The sequence below is a fragment of the Halichoerus grypus genome, chromosome 11 (genome assembly GCF_964656455.1).
Source record: "Halichoerus grypus chromosome 11, mHalGry1.hap1.1, whole genome shotgun sequence".
In the NCBI taxonomy this organism is placed as follows: Eukaryota; Metazoa; Chordata; class Mammalia; order Carnivora; family Phocidae; genus Halichoerus; species Halichoerus grypus.
In genome coordinates this window covers 94,933,778-94,957,621 of record NC_135722.1, presented here as the reverse complement: position 1 = coordinate 94,957,621, position 23,844 = coordinate 94,933,778, and the positions used below count along the sequence as shown (strand labels likewise).

Sequence of the window (23,844 nt, the reverse complement as noted above, 5' to 3'; positions counted from 1 at the left end):
AGCTACGTGCCCCAGGAGCACATGAGGGGTTCCCTGAGCCTCTGATCACCCCAAATGAGGATGACAGTAGTGCTGAGCACACGGCGTTCACGTGCACACCACATGCATCTAACGAGTGCACACACACTCTCTCTGCCCCCTGTCCCTTGCTCAAGCCTGTCTTCTCCTTGGCCACCCTCAGCTCTGGAATGCCCGGAGAACAGCCATTTCGAGGAGTGCATGATGTGTGTGGAGACCTGTGAGACGCTGGCCCTGGGCCCCATCTGTGTGGACAGCTGCTCTGAGGGCTGTCGTTGTGACGAGGACTATGCCCTGCAAGGCAACCTGTGTGTCACCCGCAGCGAGTGCGGCTGCAACTTTGAGGGCCACCAGCTTGCCACCAATGAGACCTTCTGGGTGGACGCGGACTGCCAGATCTTCTGCTACTGCAACGGCACAGACAACAAGGTCCACTGCGAGAGCATCCCGTGCAAGGGGGACGAGTACTGCATGGAGGAGGGAGGCCTGTACTACTGTTGGCCCCGAACCGACGCCTCCTGCATCGTCTCGGGCTACGGCCACTACCTGACCTTTGATGGCTACCCCTTTGACTTCCAGACCAGCTGCCCCCTCATCCTGTGCACCACAGGAAGCAGGACAAGCTCAGACACTTTGCCCAAGTTTGTCGTCACGGCCAAGAACGAGGACCGGGACCCGTCACTGGCCTTGTGGGTCAAGCAGGTGGACGTGACCGTGTTTGGCTACAGCATTGTGATCCACAGGGCCTACAAGCACACGGTGCTGGTGAGTAGTCAAGGCCAGACGGCAGGAAAGGAGTTGTGGGGATGTGAGCATGGGGGTCCTGGGTCAGCGGGCCAGGCTGCAGCTGAACCGGGCTGGCCTAGAATCCTAGGAGAAGCCTAGGATGTTAGAGCAGAGAGGGACCCTGGAGATTCTCTTTATCTTACAGATAAGGACACTGAGCCTCAGACACAAAAATGTTCTGCCCAAGGCACCGAATTAGGAGCAGAAATGGTACCCTTCCTCATGTAACAGAGTATATTGGAGAGAGCACAGACCGAGGTTTGAATCCCAGCTGGGCTGCCGCTGTGTGTCCTTGGGCGGTCACTCCATCTGCAAAAGAGAACACATGCCTAGCACGGCTTAGATGCCTGTCAGTGGTACTACCGCCCGATCCACCTCCTCCCCTCTGTGGAGCCCAGGATGATAGTTCCCTGCTCTGGCCTCCTTCCCACCACTTCCTGGCTCCCCGTTGGCCCCCCATGAGATCTGAGAGTTCAAGAGTCTTGCAGGCATCTGGAGCCCTCAGGGGCCTCCTACAATCTTCCTACTTGGGCCTCAAATAGGAAGGAGTGAACTTTGTCACTCCCTTGACGAAGACAGGAGCAGATAGGGCTGGAGGAGCTCTGTGTGCTCACCGTCAGGCCTGAGGACATCAGCCCCCCGCAAAAGACCCAGCCCCTCCTTCCCCGGGTCTTGCTCTGAGCGGAACCGGGAGCACTGACGAACCAGCCAGTGGCCCTGCTCTGAGGTTTGGGAGGGGCTGATACGGGGCGTGAGCCTCTTAGCACGATCCTCGATGATCTGTGGTGTAATTTATCTCTACGGGGACTCCTTTTCACCTTGTATACATTCTCTGAAAAATGCTGAGCTCTTACAGGGGAGTTCCCTGAGCAGCTCTCCAGATCTCTTTCCTTCCTTAGAATCGCCTTACCCTCCCTCTCTGACAGAGGCTTCTGAGCTTCCTAACTGCCTGCCCTTTCCCGTTTATCCGAAAATGTGCCTTCTTGGCATCTAAGGCAGGGGACTCGCTGGGCCCATTCTTCTTCCCTTCCTTGGATATCATACCCAAACCCCTGACTGCTTTCCTCGGTGCTTTCCAGAACTGTTGGTCCATACCCATGACTGCATGAATCGTATTGTCATTCCGGGGGTGGGGGGGTTCCCATATCTGACTCGCTCGGTACTAGTCGTGGGCTTCTTGAGGGCAGGAGCTCTGCCTAGTTCATCTTTATGTGAAATGACTCTGATGTCAGGACACTCAACACATTTGTCCAGGGGATGAATGAGATGACATAATAGCCCCTCTCTCCTACGGTCCCCAGGACTTACCATTTTGCTGCTGGCCATGTCCTCATCAATCTGTGGGATTAAATTGCCATGGAGGCAAGATAGGAAGACATCAGGTGCCTTTCTTGTAGCCACATAAGGCTTCCCACAGACGTCTAGATAGCGGAGGCTGCCCATCGCAGTAATGGTCCTCGATACCATTTTGTCATCATATGTGTTAAAACAAACACGTGGGTCATTTTGTTTTTCTCCTCATCTGATCTATTTCTACCCTTAGATTTATACCTTTTCATGCAGCTCCTTATCTCCTTGACATTCAACACCCTTCCACCATTCTACCTTTTAGGGTTTTTTTTCTTCTTTTAAAAATATAATTTGCTCATAGGTCCTGTCTCATACAGGGTATTAGGAGATTGCATTTTCTGCCTCGCGTTCCGCACTCTTCGGCATTTAGGTGTACGGACCTCTGAGACTCGCATGCTGTTTTCTGACCCAGTTATTTTCACAGGCAGACCACTGGAGCCTTGTGAACACTTCCTCTCTTTTGGGCTGTCCCTGCTCTCTCTCCTGATGGCTGATTCCCCGCTCTCCCTGAGTGTCTCCCTCCCTCGCTCCCTGCTGTCGGGCCAAGGCCCTGATGGGTCAGCTCACCTTCCCGGCATATGTCCTGCCCTGGTCTCGTGGGATGTGTTCGTGGCTAAAGGCAAGAGCCATGGGCATCACACGGCTGGCTTCTTCCCCCATAAAGTGATGGAGAGGGACGAGAGTACTCATTTCCTGGGGCTGCCATCACAAAGTATCACAGACTAGGTGGTTTCAAGCAACAGAAAGTTAGTCTCTCCCGGTTCTGGAGGCTAAGAATCCAAAATCAGCTCCTAGCTTCTGGCGGTTGTAGGCGATCGTAGGCCCGTGGCAGCATCACTGCAGTCCCCGCCTCGTCTTCACGTGGCTTTCTGCCCTCTGCACCTTCTGTTTTCTGGGGCAAGTCACTCTCCCACTTTACGGACCCCAGTCTTTGGGTGTAGCACCCACCCTGATCCAGTATGACCTCATCTCAACGTGATGTACCTGCAAAGACCCTATTTCCAAATAAGGTCACCTTCACAGGTATGGGGTGGTGGTGGTGGTTAAGACTTCAGCCTATCTTTTGGGGGGGCACAGCTCAACCCACAACAGGGAGTCAGTAATGGGCATCAAGGAGGAATTGATTAAAGGGGTGGAGGGGGGAGTCCTAGCCAGGGCATGTCTGTTTTTCTTTCTTTCTTTCTTTCTTTCTTTCTTTCTTTCTTTCTTTCTTTCTTTCTTTCTTTCTTTCTTTCTTTCTCTTTCTTTCTCTTTCTTTCTTTCTTTCTTTCTTCTTTCTTTCTTTCTTCTTTCTTTCTTTCTTCTTTCTTTCTTTCTTTCTTTCTTTCAGATTTTATTTATTTGAGAGAGACAGAGGGAGAAAGAGAGCGCACACGAGCTCGAGCAGCAGGGAGGAGCATAAGGAGAAGGAGAAGCTGACTCCCTGCTCAGCAGGGAGCCCAACGTGGGGCTCGATCTCAGGACCCTGGGATCATGACCTGAGCTGAAGTCAGACGTTTAACTGACTGAGCCACCCAGGCACTCCCAGGGTCCATCTTTCTAAGTCACCCAGAAGTCCTAAGTGCTCAAGCTGCAAACAGTGTATAGCTTGCAAATCTCTGACATGAAGATTGAGTTCAGGATGCTTGAAGGTTCTTTTCTTTGGGGGCCTGAGGGATAGATTTTAGCATTTACTTTGAATTATTAATATGCATTACAGGATCTGCTTGTTCAATGATTTGCATTTGTTTTTCCCGTGATGTTATTATTAGTCACCATCTCTCCCGGAGACAAGAATAATGACCATCACAATGACAGTGTGCAGTGAAGTGTTGGGGGAAACAGAGCAGGGGCCCCCGGGTTACTGCTGGTGCTCCCAGAACTGGAGGTATCATGGAAGTGATTCCTTGGGACGCAGGGTCCCTCTATGACTCTGACCTTGCCTTGCACTACGCAGCACTGAAGGATGTAGGGAAACCACTAAGACAAGGGATGCTAGAAATAAACGTGCTATCTATATCCCAGAGAGGGTCACGGGGTTGAGCAGCAGAAGGTGAGCCACTCCTGGGGGCACCACAGCAGTCCACGTCCCAGCCATCCATGGCCAGAGCTCCACAGAGATGGGCTTTTCCCTGCCGTGGCCCCTGGGCTTCAGCACAAGCAGGAGCTTCGTGGTCCAGGAAAAGGGGAAGACTGTCAGGATCTTCACAGCCAGTGTCTCTATTTACTGGCAATCCTGTGGCCACCAGAGAAGAGAGAGGGTTTGAGCATCACCCCGGCTCAGGTTAGTTTGATGGGCTTATATTGAGGCCCATTCTATGCCAAGCTCTGGGGGTAGCAGAATGAATCAGACATGACCTCTGTCCCAAGAGAACTCAGAGTCTAGTAGCAGAAACAGACGTGTTAGCAGGTTATCTGGATGTAATGGGAAGCGCTCCAAAAATGTGCCACATGGAGGGTCATGAGCCCACAGGTTGCCTCCACCAGCCTCGGGGGCTTCAGGAAAGGCTTTCTGGAAGAGGTAACCCAGAGCTTAGCCTTAAAGGGGTATGTCAGGCAGACTGAGAATGAGATAAAAGCATTCTAGGAAAAGAAAACAAAGTGTGGGGGGTGAGGAGACCTCAGGATAGCTGGAGAAGCTATAGAAGCAGATCAGGGCCAGTTGCATAAAGGAAAGGTCTCTGCTAAAGATCTGGTATGTGGTCTTATTTCTAATGCTTAAGTATTTGCAGTACATTTCCTGACACTCAGCCCCATGCCCTGTTCTCTTTCTCCTCTGTGCCTTCCTGCTCCAGTCATCAGGCTCTGCTTCATACCAACCTCTTCCTTTCAGGGCCTCCTCTCCTTCTGCTTTCTCTTTCCCTCCGTTTGTCACTCACAAAGAGAGACAGTACAGCAGGGCTGGGATGGAGGTGGCATTCATGGGGCTTCAGAGGCAAAGAGAAGCCGAGCCTGCCTGTCTGAGTTGGAGGAGGTTCCTTTCTCAGGGTGCTCCTGGGCAGTGACAGAATTTGCAAGCCCTTTGGCTTGAATCTGAGCCTATTGCCTCCTGCCAAGGTATGGCCTCCTGCCTGGCACCCCGTGGCCAGGAATGCAGAATGCAAGGAAACGCAGGAGGAAAAGCAGGCTGGTACTTGTGAGCCTTTAGAGGCACAGCTTTTAGTTTACTGGTGTGGGTCTCCCCTTCCCTCCATGACCTTCCGCATCTGTGATCTGTGTCTGCACGGGGACCACATCACCACCTCTGGGTCTCTTGGTTGAGAAAGTTGTGCTCCCCGGGCATAATCTCCCTCCTCCTCCGTCCTCCTGCACTCCTGAAATGACCTGTCACACCATCCTCTTCACCTCCTCCCTTCCAGGTGCAGAGAATGAGACATCCCCTCCCCTCCACAGCCACTCCCACCTGTCCATCTCTGTTTTGCCTCTCAGGGATCTTGCCTGTCTGTCATCTTCTCTCCCTCCTGTGTTGGTTAGGTCCTTCTCTTCAACCCATAAACATGTTCATTTGAAAGCAAACCTTGACGCCCATTCACCACCAGCTTCTACTCAGTCCCTCTCCTCCCCTTCCTTTCTAGTTTCTTGGAAAGAGAGATCTTCCTGGAAGATCTGCTTCCGTAGCTCCGATTTGCTGTTGAACTGTGCCCTCTGACTTCTGGTCTCCTCACTCTACTCAAGTTCTCTTATGAAGGCACCAGTGACTACTTTTCTGCAAAATGAGGGGGTCTTTGTTGGGTGTGATCTCATGGCCTCTGTCATGTGTGATATTGTGTACAAGGCCTTCCATGATCCAGGCCCTCCCCACCTCCCCATCTTTATGTCCCACCATTCCCAAGGCCATATTTTATGCTCTAGCAGCACTAATTTGCTGTGGTTCTTCCTATTTATTAGGCTTTTTCTCTCCAGTTTGACCTGTGCTTAGGCTGTGCCCTTTTCTTGGGATTCCCTATTCTTCATCTCATTCTTCCTCGACTGGCCAACACTACTCATCCTTTAGGACCAGGTGTGTGTGTGTATCATCTTTTGCAGGCATGCCTGATTCTGTCCCCAGGGTGAGTCTGGTGCTGTGCATCTATTTATCATTGCTTTTATCAGATGATGTTTTTAGTATTGATTTATGTACTCCTCTCTGCCACATGAGTGTGACTAAGGCAAAGGCCCTGTGCTTTATTCCGGCATTTAGCACAATGCGTGGCACACAATGGTGCCAAATGAATAAATAAATTCTGCCTAGACAAATATTCATAGAAGAGGAGATAGTTGACTTGCAATGTGAAGCGTGAACATCACCCCATAGAGAGGGAGGACAAGGGGAAGGGCATCATTGCTGGGTTAGGTCAGGTTCCCTAGAGGCAGAGTCTGAGCTGGGGATCCTTAGGAAAGTGGGGGATGCCCCAGGGGAAGAGAGCTCAGCAAGGACGAGGTCTGAGCTGGAGACCAGATTCAGCCTGGGCCACCAGGAGCTCTGGCACATGACCTGCCTACAGAGTTGGTCCCCTGGTCCCCTGTGTGGGTTTGTCATTGGCCAAGAGCTACGCTTGGAGTGGAGGGGGGCAATGGAGTGGGGTCATAACCTTCTGGGCTTCCAATCGGCCAAGACCAGCTGTGAGTTATCATTAGCCCATAGTCACGGTGGCTGAGGATGAGGGCCCCGGGCAGGATCCAGAAAGCACCATCACACTTTCAGCAAAGAATATGGCACAGCTTGGTCCATTTGGGGAACTGCAAAGTGTTGAGTATTGCTGGACTAGGGGAAGTAAGTGAGTTGGGTCTGAGAGATGTGGGGGCAGCTCCTGGAGAGCCCTTTGTGATCTGCCGAGTGTATGAGACATTTTACTCAAGCCATGGAGAGGGTATTGGATTAATGGCTTTCCATTGCATTAAAAGATGCTGGAGTGGCAGTGGAGAGTGAAGGGAGGAGAGGGGCAATACCAGAGCGGAAGACCAGTCAGGAGAATATGCAGTAGTCAAGGTGAAGGTGGTGAGGGTCTGAACCACAGCAGTAGCCGTGGGGATGGGGGCTGTCGGATACAAGAGAGATTAAGGTCAAAAGGGAAGGCGTTTCTAGTCAGGGAGCAGTGTTGGCAGCCACCTGCCTCTCTGGAGAGGGAGACCTGCTCTCCTGGCCCCTACAGTAGTCTTATTTCCTATCATGTACCCACCCAGGCCAGGGCTATAGGATTTGGCTCATCTGAATCAAAACAGGGCAGTGCAAGGGCAATGCACTTCCAGGGTTGTATGTTAAGGGATTTCCTTGTTTTACGAATGAAAAATACATGAGGGGAACCATGTGTCAAGGGCCCTCTCAGCATGAGGCATTGCGCTGGCACCCAGCAGGGAGCAAGGGGAAGATGGAGATAAAGATCAATAAAGTGTGGTTCCTGCCCTCAAGTTGCTCATGGTCTTGTAGGTGAGACAGAAATGTAGACAACTAACCATAGTATAAGGCAGATTGTGATGCGTGCTTCCACGGCAGTGCACACGTGCTTGATCTTGGCCAAAGGTGAAAAGGAACACAAGTATAAATACCATTCTGGCTGCCCAGATGAGGGAGTGATTAATTCTCACCACAGGCTCCAACAGTCTTGCTTTACAGAAGAGGTGACATTGGAGCAGGGTCTGGGGAGAGAGAGGGCGGTTGACGGGTGAGGAATGGCATCCTAGGTAGAAGGACCAGCAAAGGCAAGTCATTCTTTAGGGGGTGGAAAAAAAATAATCTCAAAGGAATGAATAAACTGGGGTTTACCTAAAACAAATCCACAATACAGCTGGAAATAGAAACACCAGAGTTCTACATTTTGGTATTTTAGTCTAAACTTTAATTGAATTCTTATTACCCTCTCATTACCTTGGAGAAAACAGTTTAAACTCCTGGGGGGAAATAATGCTATGTAAAGAGAAGGCACGGAAATAAATAGGTATATTAGTGTACAAAGGATAGTCATTTAAGTCTGTTCAGATCCTAATAATAATAGTTGACTGATATAAACGACACTACTTGCTAAGATTACGTTCAACCTGCTCCGACCCCCTCTGGGGCTGCCACTCTCAAGACAGATCGTCCGGAGAGGTGGGTGTTCTCTGGGCCAACCGTGTTTCTCTCCCGCAACCCTCTCTCTCCTGTAGGTCAACAATGAACGCTTGTATCTGCCCCTGAAACTGGGACAAGGGAAAATAAATATCTTTTCCTTTGGCTTCCACGTGGTAGTGGAGACGGAGTTCGGCCTCAAGGTCGTGTATGACTGGAAGAGCTTCCTGTCGGTCACGGTCCCCCGGAGCATGCAGAATGGCACGGTCGGCCTGTGTGGCCGCTATAACAGCAACCCCGAAGATGATCTGGAGATGCCCATGGGTCTGCTTGCTTCCAGCGTCAGTGAGTTTGGGCAGAGCTGGGTGAAGAGGGACACCTTCTGCCAGGTTGGCTGCGGGGACCGCTGCCCTTCGTGCGCCAAGGTGGAAGCGTTCTCCAAGGTGCAACAGCTGTGCAGCCTGATCCCCAACCAGAACGCCGGCTTCGCCAAGTGTCACAGCAAAGTGAGCCCCGCCTTCTTCTACAAGAACTGCCTGTTTGACTCTTGCATCGATGGGGGCGCAGTGCAGACCGCCTGCAGCTGGCTGCAGAACTACGCCAGCACCTGCCAGACTCAGGGGATCACCGTGACCGGCTGGAGGAATTACACGTCCTGCTGTGAGTCCTTCCCCCTCCCTCTCTCCTCCGTTGCTGTGGGCGGGCCACTATTCCAGCTCCACAGAAGTCCACGGAGCAGAGCCCTCTAAGGATATGCACTTGGAATTGAATCTGACCTCTGAAACAAGATGTGTAACCTCCCAGAGCCTCCATTTCCTTATCTGTAAAATGGGAATAATACCCCTTATTTCATGTGTTGCTCTGGAGACGAAATAAGATCGCGTGCATAAAGCACAGAGCACCGTATGTGGCATTTAGACTCGGCAAGGGCACAACAATTTTAAGAAAGGACTAATGGGGGGAAGAGTTAGTTAGTAGGTTCGTTTGTTCGAGAACCTCATGGGCCCATCACGGCGCTTGTCATTTACATGCTTTCTCTAAGTGTGCTATTCTGTTGGATTCATATATGTCAAGTGTCCGTCTTTGTGTTTACGAAACATAGCAGAACGTTAAAAGCATGAGAAAGAGAATTAGAACCCCTGGATTCTAGCTTTGCTCGGTCCTTAAGTGTTGGTGTGACCTGGGAGCAATTTGCTTTTCCTCCCCGGTTCTTAGTTTCCCCCGATGATGCTTTGATAATGCTGCTGCCTACACCCTTTATGCTACAGAAACATCCAGAGGATCAAATCAGGTAGTTGAAAGCATAACACACTGTATGCATGCCAAGTGGTGTTGCTGTTATATTAACGGTTTGCTCTGAGCCAAGCCCAGTGCTAAACGCTTTATCAACATTATCTCGTTTATTCTCCTCAATAACCCAATTAGTCAGGGAGAAACAGAGACTCAGAGGAGTTAAATAACTTGCCTAAGGTCATACAATCTCAGTGGCAAAGTCAGGATTCGACCTTCTAACCCCAAAGCTCAGGCTGTCAACTCATATACACTGTACTGGTGTTATGTACTGGAATAATTTGTCTGCATTGAGCACATCATAATAGGAAAAGATTGGGCGGAGAAACCCCTAGTGGTCTTTGGCTGGTCTGCCGTGGTCCATTTTCCCATCTCGATCTCATTAGCGACAGCAAATTTCTTCTAGGCCTAAGTGTATGAAAAGGTTACAAATGGATGCTGAACGCACAGAACTCTAAATAAGTGATCCAGTGGGGGTCCCAAAGAATAAACTCCCTTTCCTTCCTGGAAAAGGGGTGATTTCGATGAAAACCCAGAACCAGGGTTGTAGTTTAATGTTCCCATGGCTGGTTTACATCCCACATAATTGGATTCATGTAGATTGGGAGTGGGCGGGGGGAAGGACGGGAGGAAGTAGAGAGAGGGAGGGAAAGATGGTAATACCATTTCAGCCAGGCTTGGTCTCTGAGTGAGAGATTGTGGGGATGATGCCAGCAGGAGTCACTGTCCTGGACGAATTGGCCTCTGGTGACTGCAGTGAAATAAATATGCCTGTAAAAAAGTCAGGGTCTGGATAAGGTACTCTGGATCCATTGGGGTCAGCACGGGGGTAGCCAGAGAGCTTGCCTCCACCTAAATCAGAAAACCGGGCTTTGGACCTGGGGACCTAGATATCTTGTGGGATGGGGAAACTCCATTGGGAAAGAAACTGCCTGCTTCCTCCTGAGACTTTCTGTAAGGAGTTCTCTCTTTTCCTGTAGCCAGGTCGTGGTGGTTGAACTACTCCCTGGGGCAGCTGGGATGGGGGTCAGGACACAGTGGATGCCAAAAACCATTGCTTCTAGCTGCCGTGCACAGGGAAATCATAGGCAAGCACTGTTTTTAGAGGGGGGTAATGTCAGGAACTCTCACCTTAAATGACAGTTCTCAATTGTTGTCACTCACGGGAAGGAAAAGGAATTGTGTTGGGAAGCCTCTTCCTTACCCGGGAGGAAGAAAATGCCCCTACCTCTATCAAGCTTGGACCCATAGGGCTAAAAATGGTGCAGGATTGGGAAACAGTTTTGAAAAGGAAGACTCTGTAGGGTATGAAGACCATTTTTTCTTGTTCTTCTGCCTCTCCACCAGCAACCCTTCCCTCTCTGCTCCTCAAGTTCTACACAGACATGGGTTGCCTCCTTCATATATAGTAATGGGGAGCTCTATCCAAGGCACTCAAAGCAGAGTCTGTCCTGCTTCACCCTTGGCCTTGGGCCCCATCCCTGCCTAGACCAGCTGCCTGCCAGCAGGGCTGAGGCTAGGATGCATGAGGGCCAGTTAGACCTCCCCCGACCTTGGCATTTCAGGATGGGGGCAAAGATCCGAAAGAGAGTTCCTGAGGAGATAGATGCTGGTAGTGACTGGGGAAAAAAAAGAAATGCTAAAATAAGAGAAAAATTATACTTTAAAGAAGGTATGTGGGTGGGGATGGGGGGGCGGGCACAGTTGGAGGCAGCTGAGTTTTCCATTTTGAATTTCAGAAGCAGAGAAAAGCTGCAGGAGACTGAGTTCTAACTCAGCCGTTCCATCTGAGAGACTGGTGAACACAGAAAGCCTGTCTTCAACAGGGTCTGTGACCACAGGGGATGTGGCGTGAACGTCTGAGAAGTGAGGGCAGGCTTCACGTCCCCCCGCCCCCCAAGAATTAGTCCAATTCAACACTCACATGTCGAGATATGAGACATGGTGTTTTCAGGAGGAAAACGGGGTAGTCCAGAACTGTCAAACTTACCCCTTATTGGTGACAAGGCAGAGTGCTGTTGTTTTTCAATGATATTGACTGTTCCTATCAATGGGATAATTTATTACCCAATTACCGTATTTGTAAATGCTTTGGAAAACTTCACCCAAGTTGAACAAATAGGTTTAGAGGGGGAGAGGGAGGTCCGTTGTCTTAATCACTAACCCCTCCTTAAAATTCATTCAGCTGAGTCTGTCATTCTTCAGCCCCTTAATGGGGGACTTAAATTAGCGTTGTAGATGGTGAGAGTACAGTAAGCCACAGGAGAGGAAACCATCAATGCCTAACAGTGACTTGTGCCCGGCACTGTTCTAAGTGCGACATGAGTCCTCGCTCGTAGTCTCCGCCCAGTCATCCCGTAAAGCAGGTGCCATTAAGAGTCTCATTTTCTAGAGGAGGAAAGTGAAGCTCTGAGAAAGGTCAGAACTTTCCCAAGAAAAGTGGCTCCTGGCAGTGCTCCTTCCGCTGGGTGGGGCTGCCTCTCTGACCCTGGGCAGACCGCGGACCCTGGGGACTGCCCCCCCCACTGATGCTGCAGGGGATGTACAGGACCTCTGTACAAGATCAGGTCTGTGGGGGTGTCTTCCCCACACACCCCACAGTGGGTGGGCCACTGTGAGGATTAAGTGGGATGATGTCTCATAACCCGTGCCACCCCGCGCTTGACACCTGGTGAGTGCTCAGTCAGAGCTGAGTATCATTTTCATTTTCCCTTTCTTATTCAGAGTCCTGGGTCCCAAGTCTGGTCATTAGGGGTTCTCTTACAGATTTCTCTGCAGATCCAATAAATTCTTGTTGAATAAATTCTTCTCCTACTACAACTGTTCCCACTATTAATAGCAGAAACTGTTGTTGAAGTACCAGGCAGTGGACTAGGAGCTGTGCAAAATACACCTCATTTTATCTTAACAACTACTTGGTGAGGGAGATATTATCTGCACTTGACAGAGGAGGAAATGGGTTTCAAGAGAGTAGGTAACCTGCCCAGGTGACAGCGCTAGTTAGCGGCAGATCCAGGACTCAAACCACTCAGCCCAATTCCACAGCCCTTGTCCACTGCATCGCTTTTCGGGGGGATCCGTCATCCTGCCCCCCCAAGGCACAAAGGCTAAAGAAATCAGTGTACTGGCCCCAACAATAGTCACATTCGTGACCACAGTGGAAATCCAGGGGGATTTTCTCCACCCAAATGAAGTACCGAGAGCTATCAGCCCCGACAGCTCTCGGTACTTCATTTGGGTGGAGAAAATCAGTATTAGGAGTTTTAAAGTTTGTTCTCAAGAATCAAATGTTTATTAACCCTACCTGCCCTGTTCTCAGGACTGTTTTGGGTGCCATGGAAGAATCCGAAGTACAAAATAGGTTATAGTCTAGTTGGGGAAATGGGACCAGCATACTTGGAACAATGGGCATCTCTAAATAGCTGGTGTATCTTCTCGGATATTAAAATGTATTGTAGAGCTTCAGTAACAAAACCAAGTTAACACTGGGACATGAATAGAAAGATCAACCAGTGGGAAGATGAGAAAAATCCAGAAATAGGGCCCAAACACTAAAGACAAATTAGTATTCCATAAAGCTGGTATTTCAAATTACTGGGGGAAACAAAATGTATTCTTTAATAAATAGGCAAGGAACAAAGGACAAGAAGAAGGGGGGGGCAAGAGCTAAATCCCCGCTTTACTTCTCACTCAAAAATAAAATCCAGACAGAACCAGGATCAAACATAAAAATGTCAGTTATAACAGTACTAGGAGAAGACAAAGGCATTTTTGTTTTGTATTTGTTAATCTTGCAGTAGAGAGGGCCTTTCTAAGCAAAATGCCCAAAGCCTGAAGAAAAACGTCATAAATTCGACAACTTTAAAAATTTAAATTTCCACGCGGCAAAAACAATCGAATACAGGTCTCCCCCCCCAAAAAAAGAAGAAGCAATTTAAAAGCCAAACAGTAAATACTTTGTAACATATGACAGACAGAAGTCTATTTTTAATTTTTAAAAAGCTTTTACAATGTAGTAAGAAAAAAATTCAACACCAAAAATGCGCAGGAGGACACGAAAGGCAGTTCACAGAAGAAGACATACAAATGGATTATAAGCAAGTGAAAAGCTGATCAGCCTCATGAAGAACTGCAAACTAAGTAAGGATATATAGTGGGGTTTTTTTCAATTTTTTTTATTGCGGTAAAATACACAGAACATGAAATTTATGTTCTGAACCATTTTTAAGCTTACAGTTCCGTGACATTAAGTACTCAACATTGTTGCATTCACATTGTTGTGCAACCTCCACCACCATCACTCTCCAGAACTCTTTTTATCTGGCAACACTGAAGCTCTGTACTCATGACACACGAACTCCTCACGCCCCACCCACCCCAGCCCCTGGCAGCCGACTGTTCTGTTTTCTGTCGCTATGAACTTGAAGACTTCTGGTACCTCCTCTATGTGGACTCACACAGCATCTGTCTTTTGTGGGTGGCTTATTTCACTTAGCATAATATCCTCAAGGTTCATTCATGTTGCGGTACATTGCAGAATTTCCTTCCTTTTTAAGGCTGACTAATATTCCATTGTGTGTGTATAGACCACATTGGCTTACCCATTCATCCGTCCAGCGATGCCTGGAGGGCTTTCATGTTTTTGCTCTTGTGAAAAATGCTGCTATGAACATAAGCATATAAAGGTCTCTTTGAGGAACTTCTTTCCAATTTTTTGAGCGTATATCTAGAAGTGGAATCGCTGGATCCCATGATAATTCTATTTTTAATTTTTTGAGGAACTGCCATATTGCTTCCCACAGCAGCTGTACCATTTCCATTCCCACCAAAGTGCACAAGGGTTCCGATTTCTCCGCACCTTTGCCAACACCGGGTTTTCTGAGTTTTTTAAATAGTAGCCATCCTACCGAGTGTGAGGTGGTTTTTCATTGTAGTTTTGATCTTTATTTCCCTGATGATTAGTAATGTTAAACATATTTCCATGTGCTTACTGGCCATTCATATATCATCCTCTCTGGAGAAATGTCTATTCAAGTCATTTGTTTATTTTTGAATCGAGTTTTTGTTGTGGTGGTTGTGTTGAGTTTTACGAGTTCTCTATATATTCTGGGTAGTAATCCCATATATATATATGTGTGTGTGTGCACACACACATATATATATATGGGATTGAGATATGTATATGTCATATTTATGTATGACATTTAACCTTTTGCGTTTCCAAGGGTCAGAAGGTTTGGTGCTAAACAGTCAGCGAGGATGTGTGAAAATAAACCTCCTCATGTAGCACTGGCAGGAGGATGAATTGGCACAGCCTCTTTATAGGGCAATTCGGTTGCATCTATCAAAAATTTAAACGTACGAACCCTTTGACCCAGTAATTCCACTTCCAGGATTTTATTATACAGAATCATTTACTCATGAGGTCAAAGATATATGTCTATGGATGTTCACTGCAGCATCATCATAAACATAGAAAATATACATACCAGGTAGCAGTGCAAAAACTGTAATTCAAGGGTAATGGAAGGAATACCATCATGAAAAAGCAATGAGCGGGAATATATGTATATTATGCTCCTATGCATGTGAAAAAAATGGGAATGGAATACACACATGCATGCACATGCACGTGCGCATACACACACACACACACACACACACACACACCTGGGTACTTGTATATGCATAGAAGATTCCTAGAAGATTCAACTCTAATTTGTTACCAGAGGTTGCTTTTCTGTTGCACTTTTACTTGTATGGCTTACATTGTCTACCACAGGCAGGTAGTACCTTTTAAATTAAATGTTTAAAAAATATATATAGTAGATCGTGATATTGGTTACATGAATCTATACATGTAAAATCCATAGAACTGTGCACCAAAAAAGTCCATTTTTACCATTAAGTAATATAAAAAATAAAATGTGCCCCAAATGTGTACTGTATATGGTATAGAGAAGTTCCAACATAATAGTACTCATGTTTTTCATTTACACTGATTAAAATAATAGCCTCTATAGATCGGAGGGGGAAACGAACCATGAGAGACGATGGACTCCCTAGAACTTTTAAGCAAACCTGTCTTTAGTGATTGGCTAACACTGAACACTTACGTGCTAAGCGCTGTTCCAGCCAGGCAGGCTCACATGATTCCTCCCCCCACCCCAGCCATGAAGTAGGTGCTGTAAGTATGTGCATTTCACAGGGAAGTAGCTGGGGCCCAGAGAGCCTAAGTAACTGGCTCCAGTCTCCTGCAGCTGGCTCCAGAGTCATGCTCTTCACCAGGACCCTAACTGCCTTCCCTAAGAGCATCCACGCGCACTTGAAAATGGTAGAACATAGTTCACACACACACACACACACTCACACATACACACAACACACACTTGCCTCCTCAGAAATCCAGGGGCCCAGGGGCCCCTTTTTGGACAGTCTCTGCACACCTGGTTTAGAAAAGATTCTGGGGAAGTTCTGGGGTGAAGGCGAGTTGCCATTGGTGTAAGGGTGGGGGGAGTTTTGCCAATAAGAGGGTCTCCACCTAGGACTTGAAGAGTGGGGAATTTGGGGAGGCCTAGAGGACGAGGAGGGCATGCACAAGGGAGACCAATATGAGCGAGGGTCTAAAGGCGGCCATGAGGGGTGCCCGACTGAAGTCGAGATGCATGTCGGGAGGTGGGGTGAAGGTCGCAGGTCAGAGCACACCTCAAAAAAACACGGCTGAGCAGAGGACAAAGATTATGTGAGGGACCGCTCTGTGGTCCATCGTTTAAGCAGGAATGAGTCGGATGGAGGCTTTCCAGAAGCAGAGGGAGTCGTAGTGCGAAAGTGACGCGGCTCAGCCCCCGCCAGGCCTCCCTGAGTGGGGGAAGCCGTGGCCGGAAGGAAACCGTGCACGGTCCTCGTGAGCGGGCGAGGCCTGACGTGTGTCTTGTGTTCCAGCCGTCACCTGCCCTCCCAACAGCCACTACGAGAGCTGCGTCAGTGTGTGCCAACCGCGCTGTGCCGCCATCCGCCTCAAGAGCGACTGCAACCACTACTGCGTGGAGGGCTGTCAGTGCGACGCGGGCTACGTCCTCAATGGCAAGAGCTGCATCCTGCCCCACAGCTGCGGCTGCTACTCGGACGGCAAATACTACGAGGTAGGCGGCCCAGCCCTGCCCGTCCCTCCTTGCCAGCTCAGATTTCCCTCCGACCCCAAGAGCTAGGTCATGGTTGACCAGTCGTCCCCCTTGATTAGGAAAAGAGGGTGCTTGTCTGCAGGGAGGTGGGACGGGGCAAGGAGGCTAAGGAGAGGTCGGGTGAGGCCCTTGCTCACTGAGGAGCGGATGAGGAAACGTGCTTGGGCCTCAGTCCCTTCCTGTCCTTGGCATTGGGAGGCCTCCTACACTTGCCCGCGCTCTCCACTAGCATTTGCGTCTCTCTCCCCGCCATGCCTTTCTCTAGGCCCTTCTGATTTCCTGTCCTGTAAATCTCAGTGAAAGCTTCTGGGGTGTCTATAGTTGGAAAATATGGTGGCTGTGAATCTGACATTTGTAGCTATCTTAGCTAAGGACATTTTTAACTGGAAAATATGGCGCTCAAGGCCAAGAGGAATGGCCTTCCTTCTCTGGGCTATTGAAGCTTCGTGAAAGCGTGTGAAGGCTACCATCTCCCCGTGTGCCATTTGTCACTCTGAGACCGTCCCCCAGCGAGCTCTGTCTGGACTGCTTAATGCTGTGCCCCCCACATTCTGCCCTCTGCTTCCCTCTCTATGGGGGCTTCAGCAGAGAGCTGATGAAGATGCCCTTTGTAGATGTCACTCAGTAAAACCTTATGTAACAGCTCACTGAATCATTTACTTTTTGTACTTTGGAATCTTTCTTTATGTGCCATAATACTAAGCTAGAAAAGGTCTTGCCTGGACAAAGTATTTAGTCTGTGGTTCTGCCTCAAGCCCAGTCTCTGCTGAGATGACGTGCACATCTCATATTGGTGAGGAGAGAGGTAACAACCGTAGGTATCGAGTATCTGCTATCTGCAGATCTCTGCGCTGGAGGTGCTGCCGGGGATGATAAAGCATGTCCCCTGCCTTGAGGAACTTAAAAGTCTATTCAGGAGAGAGAAACGTGCACGTTAAAGAACAAGAGAACGATTACAAAATAACATATCAACGAGTAAAAAATAATACCCTACAGAACTAATCAATTTTAAATGAAAAAGAACAGCAGCACTTAAAAAAAAATCTAATTGAACCGTCTGGATTAGAAATAAATTAGGCAAAAAATAAAGAATGTCTCCTTTTTGTAAAAATGCATCGCCTCGTTCTAGAACCATCAGGTTGACTTTATTCTGAGAGTAAATAAAAGAAAGGGAATATGGGGGTTGCTTTAGATTCATGTTCAATGGGAAATCTGCTTCAGTGTAGGGAGACAGAAGTGGGGCAGAAGATTAGAAAAGTAATCAAGGAAGACTTCCGGGGAGAGGTGGGTTTAGCTCTTAGAACCTTCAAATAGCTCTTACTGCTTATTTGAAAGGCAAAGGCAGAACTTGTGAGAAAAAAATAACAAAATAACTATTTTTCTCACAGTCTCGGAGGAGAGATAACCAGACTCAAAGCTGAAAAAGCACTCTTGCAATCTCTGCTCCCGGGTCCGGAGACTTACTGAAGAGTCTGCATCCATTAGGGGTGTCATGCACCCCTCAGCAGGGTTGCCAGGTGTCCATGGCATCATGGAACGGAGCCGGGTTTGAGCCTCGCTGAACCACACCACTGGTGGAGGGACACTGAGCAAGCTGTGTCATCTCCCTGAGCTTCGGGTGCCCTCTCCATGAAATGTGGCTCTAATACCAGCTCCGTACGGTTGTTGTAGAAATAACCTCCATCAGGTGCCTGGCACCTAGCAGCTCAATAGTTGGGAGATGCTATTGTGTTTGTTGTTTTTATTCCCTTGAATAGCATTTTGTCAATAAAAAAATCCAGGCGTGTTAATGAAATGATGCATATAAAAGCCCTTGGAACTCTCAGGAAACGCAGGTAGAGAGAGCTCTCCGCGGCTATTAGCACTATAAACATGATTATCCGATTTTTATCAGAAAGTCAGTGGGTTTTGACAAAGGCTTCTATCTGGGAAGTAGCAAACTTACAGAACAAATAATCCACATCTCCTTGCCACTATTCAAACAAGCTTGCGGGTTTGGTTATACAACAAATTTCTTTGGAAATAAAGGGAGAACACATCTAGCCATTAGCATGTAGGGTACTCACCCAGCTGTCATTGCCAGGTCTAACTAAGGTAAAGAAAGCCACGCTGGGCCCAGTGACTTCCCTGTGAAGCTAGCTTCATGATCAAGTTCTCCTGGGGGATGAGTTATTTACCCTTTATCATATCCACATATGCCAGGTTATTTTTCTCTTTCTGCCCATGTAATGTCTGACTTCTTATCAGAGAGAGGCCAGACCATCCACTCAATTATTCTGCAAATCTGATAAGAGAAATGAAGTCAATTTGCGAGGCGGCTGGCACCAGGAATATTTTTCAGGTCTGGAAGGAGGAAAGCCTTGGTTCCAGGAATAACTTCACTTTGAGGACGAAAGAATCAGCAGTGGCATCTTGACGTGCACTGCACTGAGAAAACTTGTCCTGGAGATCTCGTTCTCTATCTATTTACCTTCGAATCCGATCATTACTCATATGTGATAGCTGGGATTTTGATAAGTCTATCCATGAAGCCGGAAACAGTGACCAGACAGAAGCAGAGGCCTTCCTGTGCCTAGCTGGCACATCTCTGGGGAGTGCTGTTCTGGTCAATTGAATTAGTGCCTACATCACGGGTCTTTCGAAGCGGTCTACTTGTTGAGACCACACCCCACCTGGACGATCATGACCAATTTCCAACTATTCCCTGGAGTTCTCAATCTAGAACAAGGGCAAGTTCAAGAGCACAAACTCCACCAAGTACAACTGGGTCTACAGATGATTGCTTGTTTGGGGAAGAATAGGAAATTATAGGCTGCCACCATGGAATATAGACTTTGCTACAGGTATTTTATGTAACTATGTAATTTCTCACCTTCTCAAAGAGCATGAGTGGCTCTTCTCCAGTAAGAATAGCATCTACAATTTATTGAGTGCTTATGCTATGCCAGGAAACATGCCTTATAAGGTCTTACTTAATTTAATCTTCAGGGCTGCCCTGCAAGACTGTATTGTTACCTCCAATTGAGATCTGAGCAAACGGAGGCTCTGGGAGGTTGGTAGTGTTCCTCAGGGTGGACACATAGGGTCCAGGGCTGGAACTGAAGCCCAGAACCTCTCTGTTCTCTAGATCCCTCCCTTCAGAACACGTAGGAATGGAGGTCCTTGCCACCACAGGAAATTCCAAGTAGATAAGTAAAGACAAAGTTTGGAATGGCTGTACTCACTGAATGTTGAAATGACTCATCACAGGAAGTGGTTATAACTTTCTTTTAACTTAGTTAAGATCTGAAGGGCCACTTTTATCATTCTTGAGCAAACTGAAATTTATTTTTTTAATATTTTATTTATTCATTTGAGACACAGAGATACAGAGAGAGAGAGAGAGAAAGCATGAGCAGGGAGAGAGGCAGAGGGAGAGGGAGAAGCAGGCTCCTCGCTGAGCCAAGAACCCGATGTGGGGCTCGATCCCAGAACCCCGGGATCATGACCTGAGCCGAAGGCAGACGCCTAACCATCTGAGCCACCCAGGCGCCCCGAGCAAATTGAAATTTCATCCTCGAGGTGGAGCTGGTACTTTCCTACCAAATATTTTTCCTCTTCACCTACTTCCTCTAACAGCTAGACATTCACAGGTTGGCTGTGATTAGGTCTACAATCCAGCTGTATAAGGGTCCCAAGTTCTGGACCGAAACCAATAAAGACTAAACTGCATGTCGTCTGGCATCCGAGTGGCGTGGAACCGATGTCACGTTTACACGGCAGCAAACCCCCTCCTGCTCCCTGTTGCAGATTCCAGCCCCCTTGGCGGGAGGCTAGCCCAGCCCCCAGCCCGGAACAGGGTCCACATGGAGGCGGCCCCCGGGACACAGGGGGGAAGGGGTCCCCCGGGACTGCCCACAGCCAGCATTTAACCCCCGCCACCTCTCTTGCAGCCCAAGCAGCTGTTCTGGAACAGCGACTGCACGCGGCGCTGCCGCTGCTTCCGCCGCAACCTGATCCAGTGCGACCCGCGCCAGTGCAAGTCGGACGAGGAGTGCGCGCTGCGCAACGGGGTGCGCGGCTGCTTCAGCACCAAGACCTCCTACTGCCTGGCGGCCGGCGGCGGCGTCTTCCGCACCTTCGACGGCGCCTTCCTCCGCTTCCCCGCCAACTGCGCCTTTGTGCTCTCCACCATCTGCCAGAAGCTGCCCGACATCTCCTTCCAGCTCATCATCAACTTCGACAAGTGGTCGGCGCCCAACCTCACCATCATCTCGCCCGTCTACTTCTACATTAACGAAGAGCAGATTCTCATCAACGACCGGAACACCGTCAAGGTGACAAGCCTGTGGTCGATTCTTCAGACACGTGCCCCGGAACAAGGGCCTGGCTAGGGGACCTTGCGGTTTTTCCGGATAACCCAGTTGGAGGATAGTAGGTTGTTCCTCTGCATGTGCCCTACACAGATGACCAGATTTTCAGGAATGAAAGTCTAAAGATTCTGCAGGCATGAGAACCGGCCCTGTTTTGTCCTTTGCTGACCCTTCTGGGGCCACTAATGACAGCGTGGCTGCTAATAGAGTCTCAGGTGATAAAACGGTAGATAAGTCAGCTTTGACTCTGGATTAATTTCCAAAAAGCATCTTGTTTGTTTTTCAGAGCCCTTAAAAGTATTCTTGGCTCTGCTCAGCTGTACCAAGCCGAGCTCTTTCATTTCTGCTATCCTTTCTAAAAGCCAGGAGAAGGCAAGCATTTGCCTATAAAAATAATGACCTCGCTAAAAACCTGATGGAGCATCCCCCACTATCAGAGGGCTCCATGATGACAGAGCAAGCGAAAGAAAATGGGAGGCTGAATACGGTGGATTTCTCTTAGGTTGGCCCTCCCTTAGCCTGGCTGGCTGGTCTCTGGTGAATCTTAGACTGGCATATTAAATAAATGTGAATCTCCAACCAACCCCCATAACTGATACAGCTCCCCAACTTGGATTCCTCCCGCCCCTTCCATGTAAGATATAATCTGCTCTGATAAACTCCTGAAAGCCACCTCCAGCCTCTCAGCTAAACCAGGCTGCTCACAAGCCGGCAGACCTGAAAGATGGCGCCAGTCCCCAGTGCTGTGAGTCCAGCTGGGGAGGGGCAGGTAGAGAGCCAGGACACACACATTAACGTTTTCCAGAATTAAGCTTATTGTGTGTATTCTGCTTTCCGCCACTGGCTCATTGCATTGAGCATATCTTTGTTTGGAAAATCATCAGATAGCTTAGTGTGCAGCGTTAGGCAAAAGACTGGCGGTATTTTGCAAGCTTAAAAGGAAGAGTCTGGATTTTAATACTGGTTTTTAACTTCAGTGAAAGCTGCTACTGGTTTTGACACTCACTCCAGCTCTTCTTACAAATTGGCCCACATAGACACAACTGCATTGCTCCCGAATACGGGAGCTAGAAAGTCAAAATGACCACCCGAGAGAGCAAAACTGACATTATTGCTGAATAAAATACTCCAAGCTGGCCAAAATGGTAAAGAATCATATTTTGCAAAAGGGTTCTGCTTTTTTTTAAGAAACAAAAGTTACTAATAACCGGGGGCGGGGGGGAATCAATTTATTTGGTAAGTACAGGAAAAGCACATTATGTTCTGTCCTAAGGGCTAAGAAAAGAAACTGTTAGAAAGTAGGTGAATGATGAATGCAGAAAATACTGTGCCCATAGGACCTTTGGGGTGGGGGAGACCTCCAGTTTGGACCTTATACACAAGAAAACAATAAACATGGCAGTGATCCCCAGATTCATTTCAACCGTGTTTGACATTCCTTAGCACAGGATTGGGATTTCATTTCAGTAATTGGTTTATGCTGGGGAAAGTTTTATACAAAAATCCAGCCATTTGTAGTGGGTTGTACTTTTATAATGTTTTCTTATCTTTCTGCCTCCATGTTTTGCAGCTTTGGGGGGAACTGTGGACAGTATGATGAGTAAATGCCTTTAAACTCTAAGGCAGTGTTCAGCAAGCTACAGAATTTGACCAAATCCACTTGCTGCCTTTTTTTTTTTTTTTTAAATAAAGCTTTATTGGAATGCAGCCTCCTTAATTTAATTACATATTGTCTAGGGCTGTTTTCATGCCCTGAGGGCAGAGTTGAGTAGCAATAGCGATCATATAGCCCACAAAGCCTATAAACATCTATAGTGGCCCTTTATAGGAACAACTGCCAACCCCTACTATAATCTACTTTCTCTCCCCCATCTCCCACAGGTGAATGGCACACAAGTGAATGTTCCATTTATAACTGGGCTGGCAACCAAAATCTACAGCAGTGAGGGGTTCCTGGTGATAGACACCAGCCCCGACATCCAGATCTACTACAATGGTTTCAACGTCATAAAAATCAGCATCAGCGAGAGGCTGCAGAACAAAGTGTGTGGTCTCTGTGGCAACTTCAATGGGGACTTAACTGATGACTATGTGACCTTGCGGGGGAAGCCAGTGGTGAGCAGCGTGGTGCTGGCCCAGAGCTGGAAAACCAATGGCATGCAGAAGAGGTGAGAGTTCCAGCTGCTAGACTCAGTGTCCCACGTCCTCCCGTGTCCATGACAGGTGTTAATGAGGAATGCACTCTCTAGAGTAGCACCACTCCTCTCCTGCAAAGAGCTGAGCCCTAGGTCTTGGGAGTTTTCATGAGACAAATAGGCACAGCAGAGGCCTAAGTAATTTCTTGAATGGCAGAGGAAGGAACTGGGCTTAGATGATATGATTCCAAGTCTTCATGTCATCTAGCCCTTGGCCAAACAGAAGAGGGTGCCCAGGATTAACCCCTGAGGTCTTGACCAGCTGCCCACCTGCTGGGACTTAGGAGAAAAAGTCCCTTGCTTCCCAGGGCTGGGTCTAATTATGTGTCCGTGACTCTCACCAGAATGCAGGTAGAGTTTGGCAGAGATCAGGAAAGCCTTTTCAAAAATGGAAGTCACCAAAGTTATTATGAGGCCCCTCTCTTGCCAGTTGAGATAGAATGAGTTAAACAAGTTATTCCAAAGGTACTTAATTCAGATTACCTCTGAGCTGCTGAATTTTGTAATACATTTCTGGATCTATAGATATGCTTCTTTTTCATGCTAATTCTTTGCTTTTATAAAGGTTCCATCCCTTGTACTTTAGCATCAGCTAAATGCCCAGATGGGGAAATGACGCGGGTATAAACAGAATACTATCTCATAAATTAGACGATCCTGAATTATAG

General features: G+C 48.1%; 1 protein-coding gene across 1 annotated transcript in view; it reads left to right on the top strand.

Annotated features, from left to right (window-relative positions):
- Nucleotides 1-23,844, top strand: part of TECTA (tectorin alpha) — a 68,242-nt gene that overhangs the window by 31,347 nt on the left and 13,051 nt on the right. Inside the window, exons 10-14 of the mRNA XM_078058848.1 lie at nt 182-783; nt 8,257-8,818; nt 16,391-16,590; nt 20,562-20,945; nt 22,863-23,149. Of these exons, the coding sequence (XP_077914974.1) occupies nt 182-783; nt 8,257-8,818; nt 16,391-16,590; nt 20,562-20,945; nt 22,863-23,149 (2,035 nt within the window). The remainder of the gene's footprint in view (nt 1-181; nt 784-8,256; nt 8,819-16,390; nt 16,591-20,561; nt 20,946-22,862; nt 23,150-23,844) is intronic.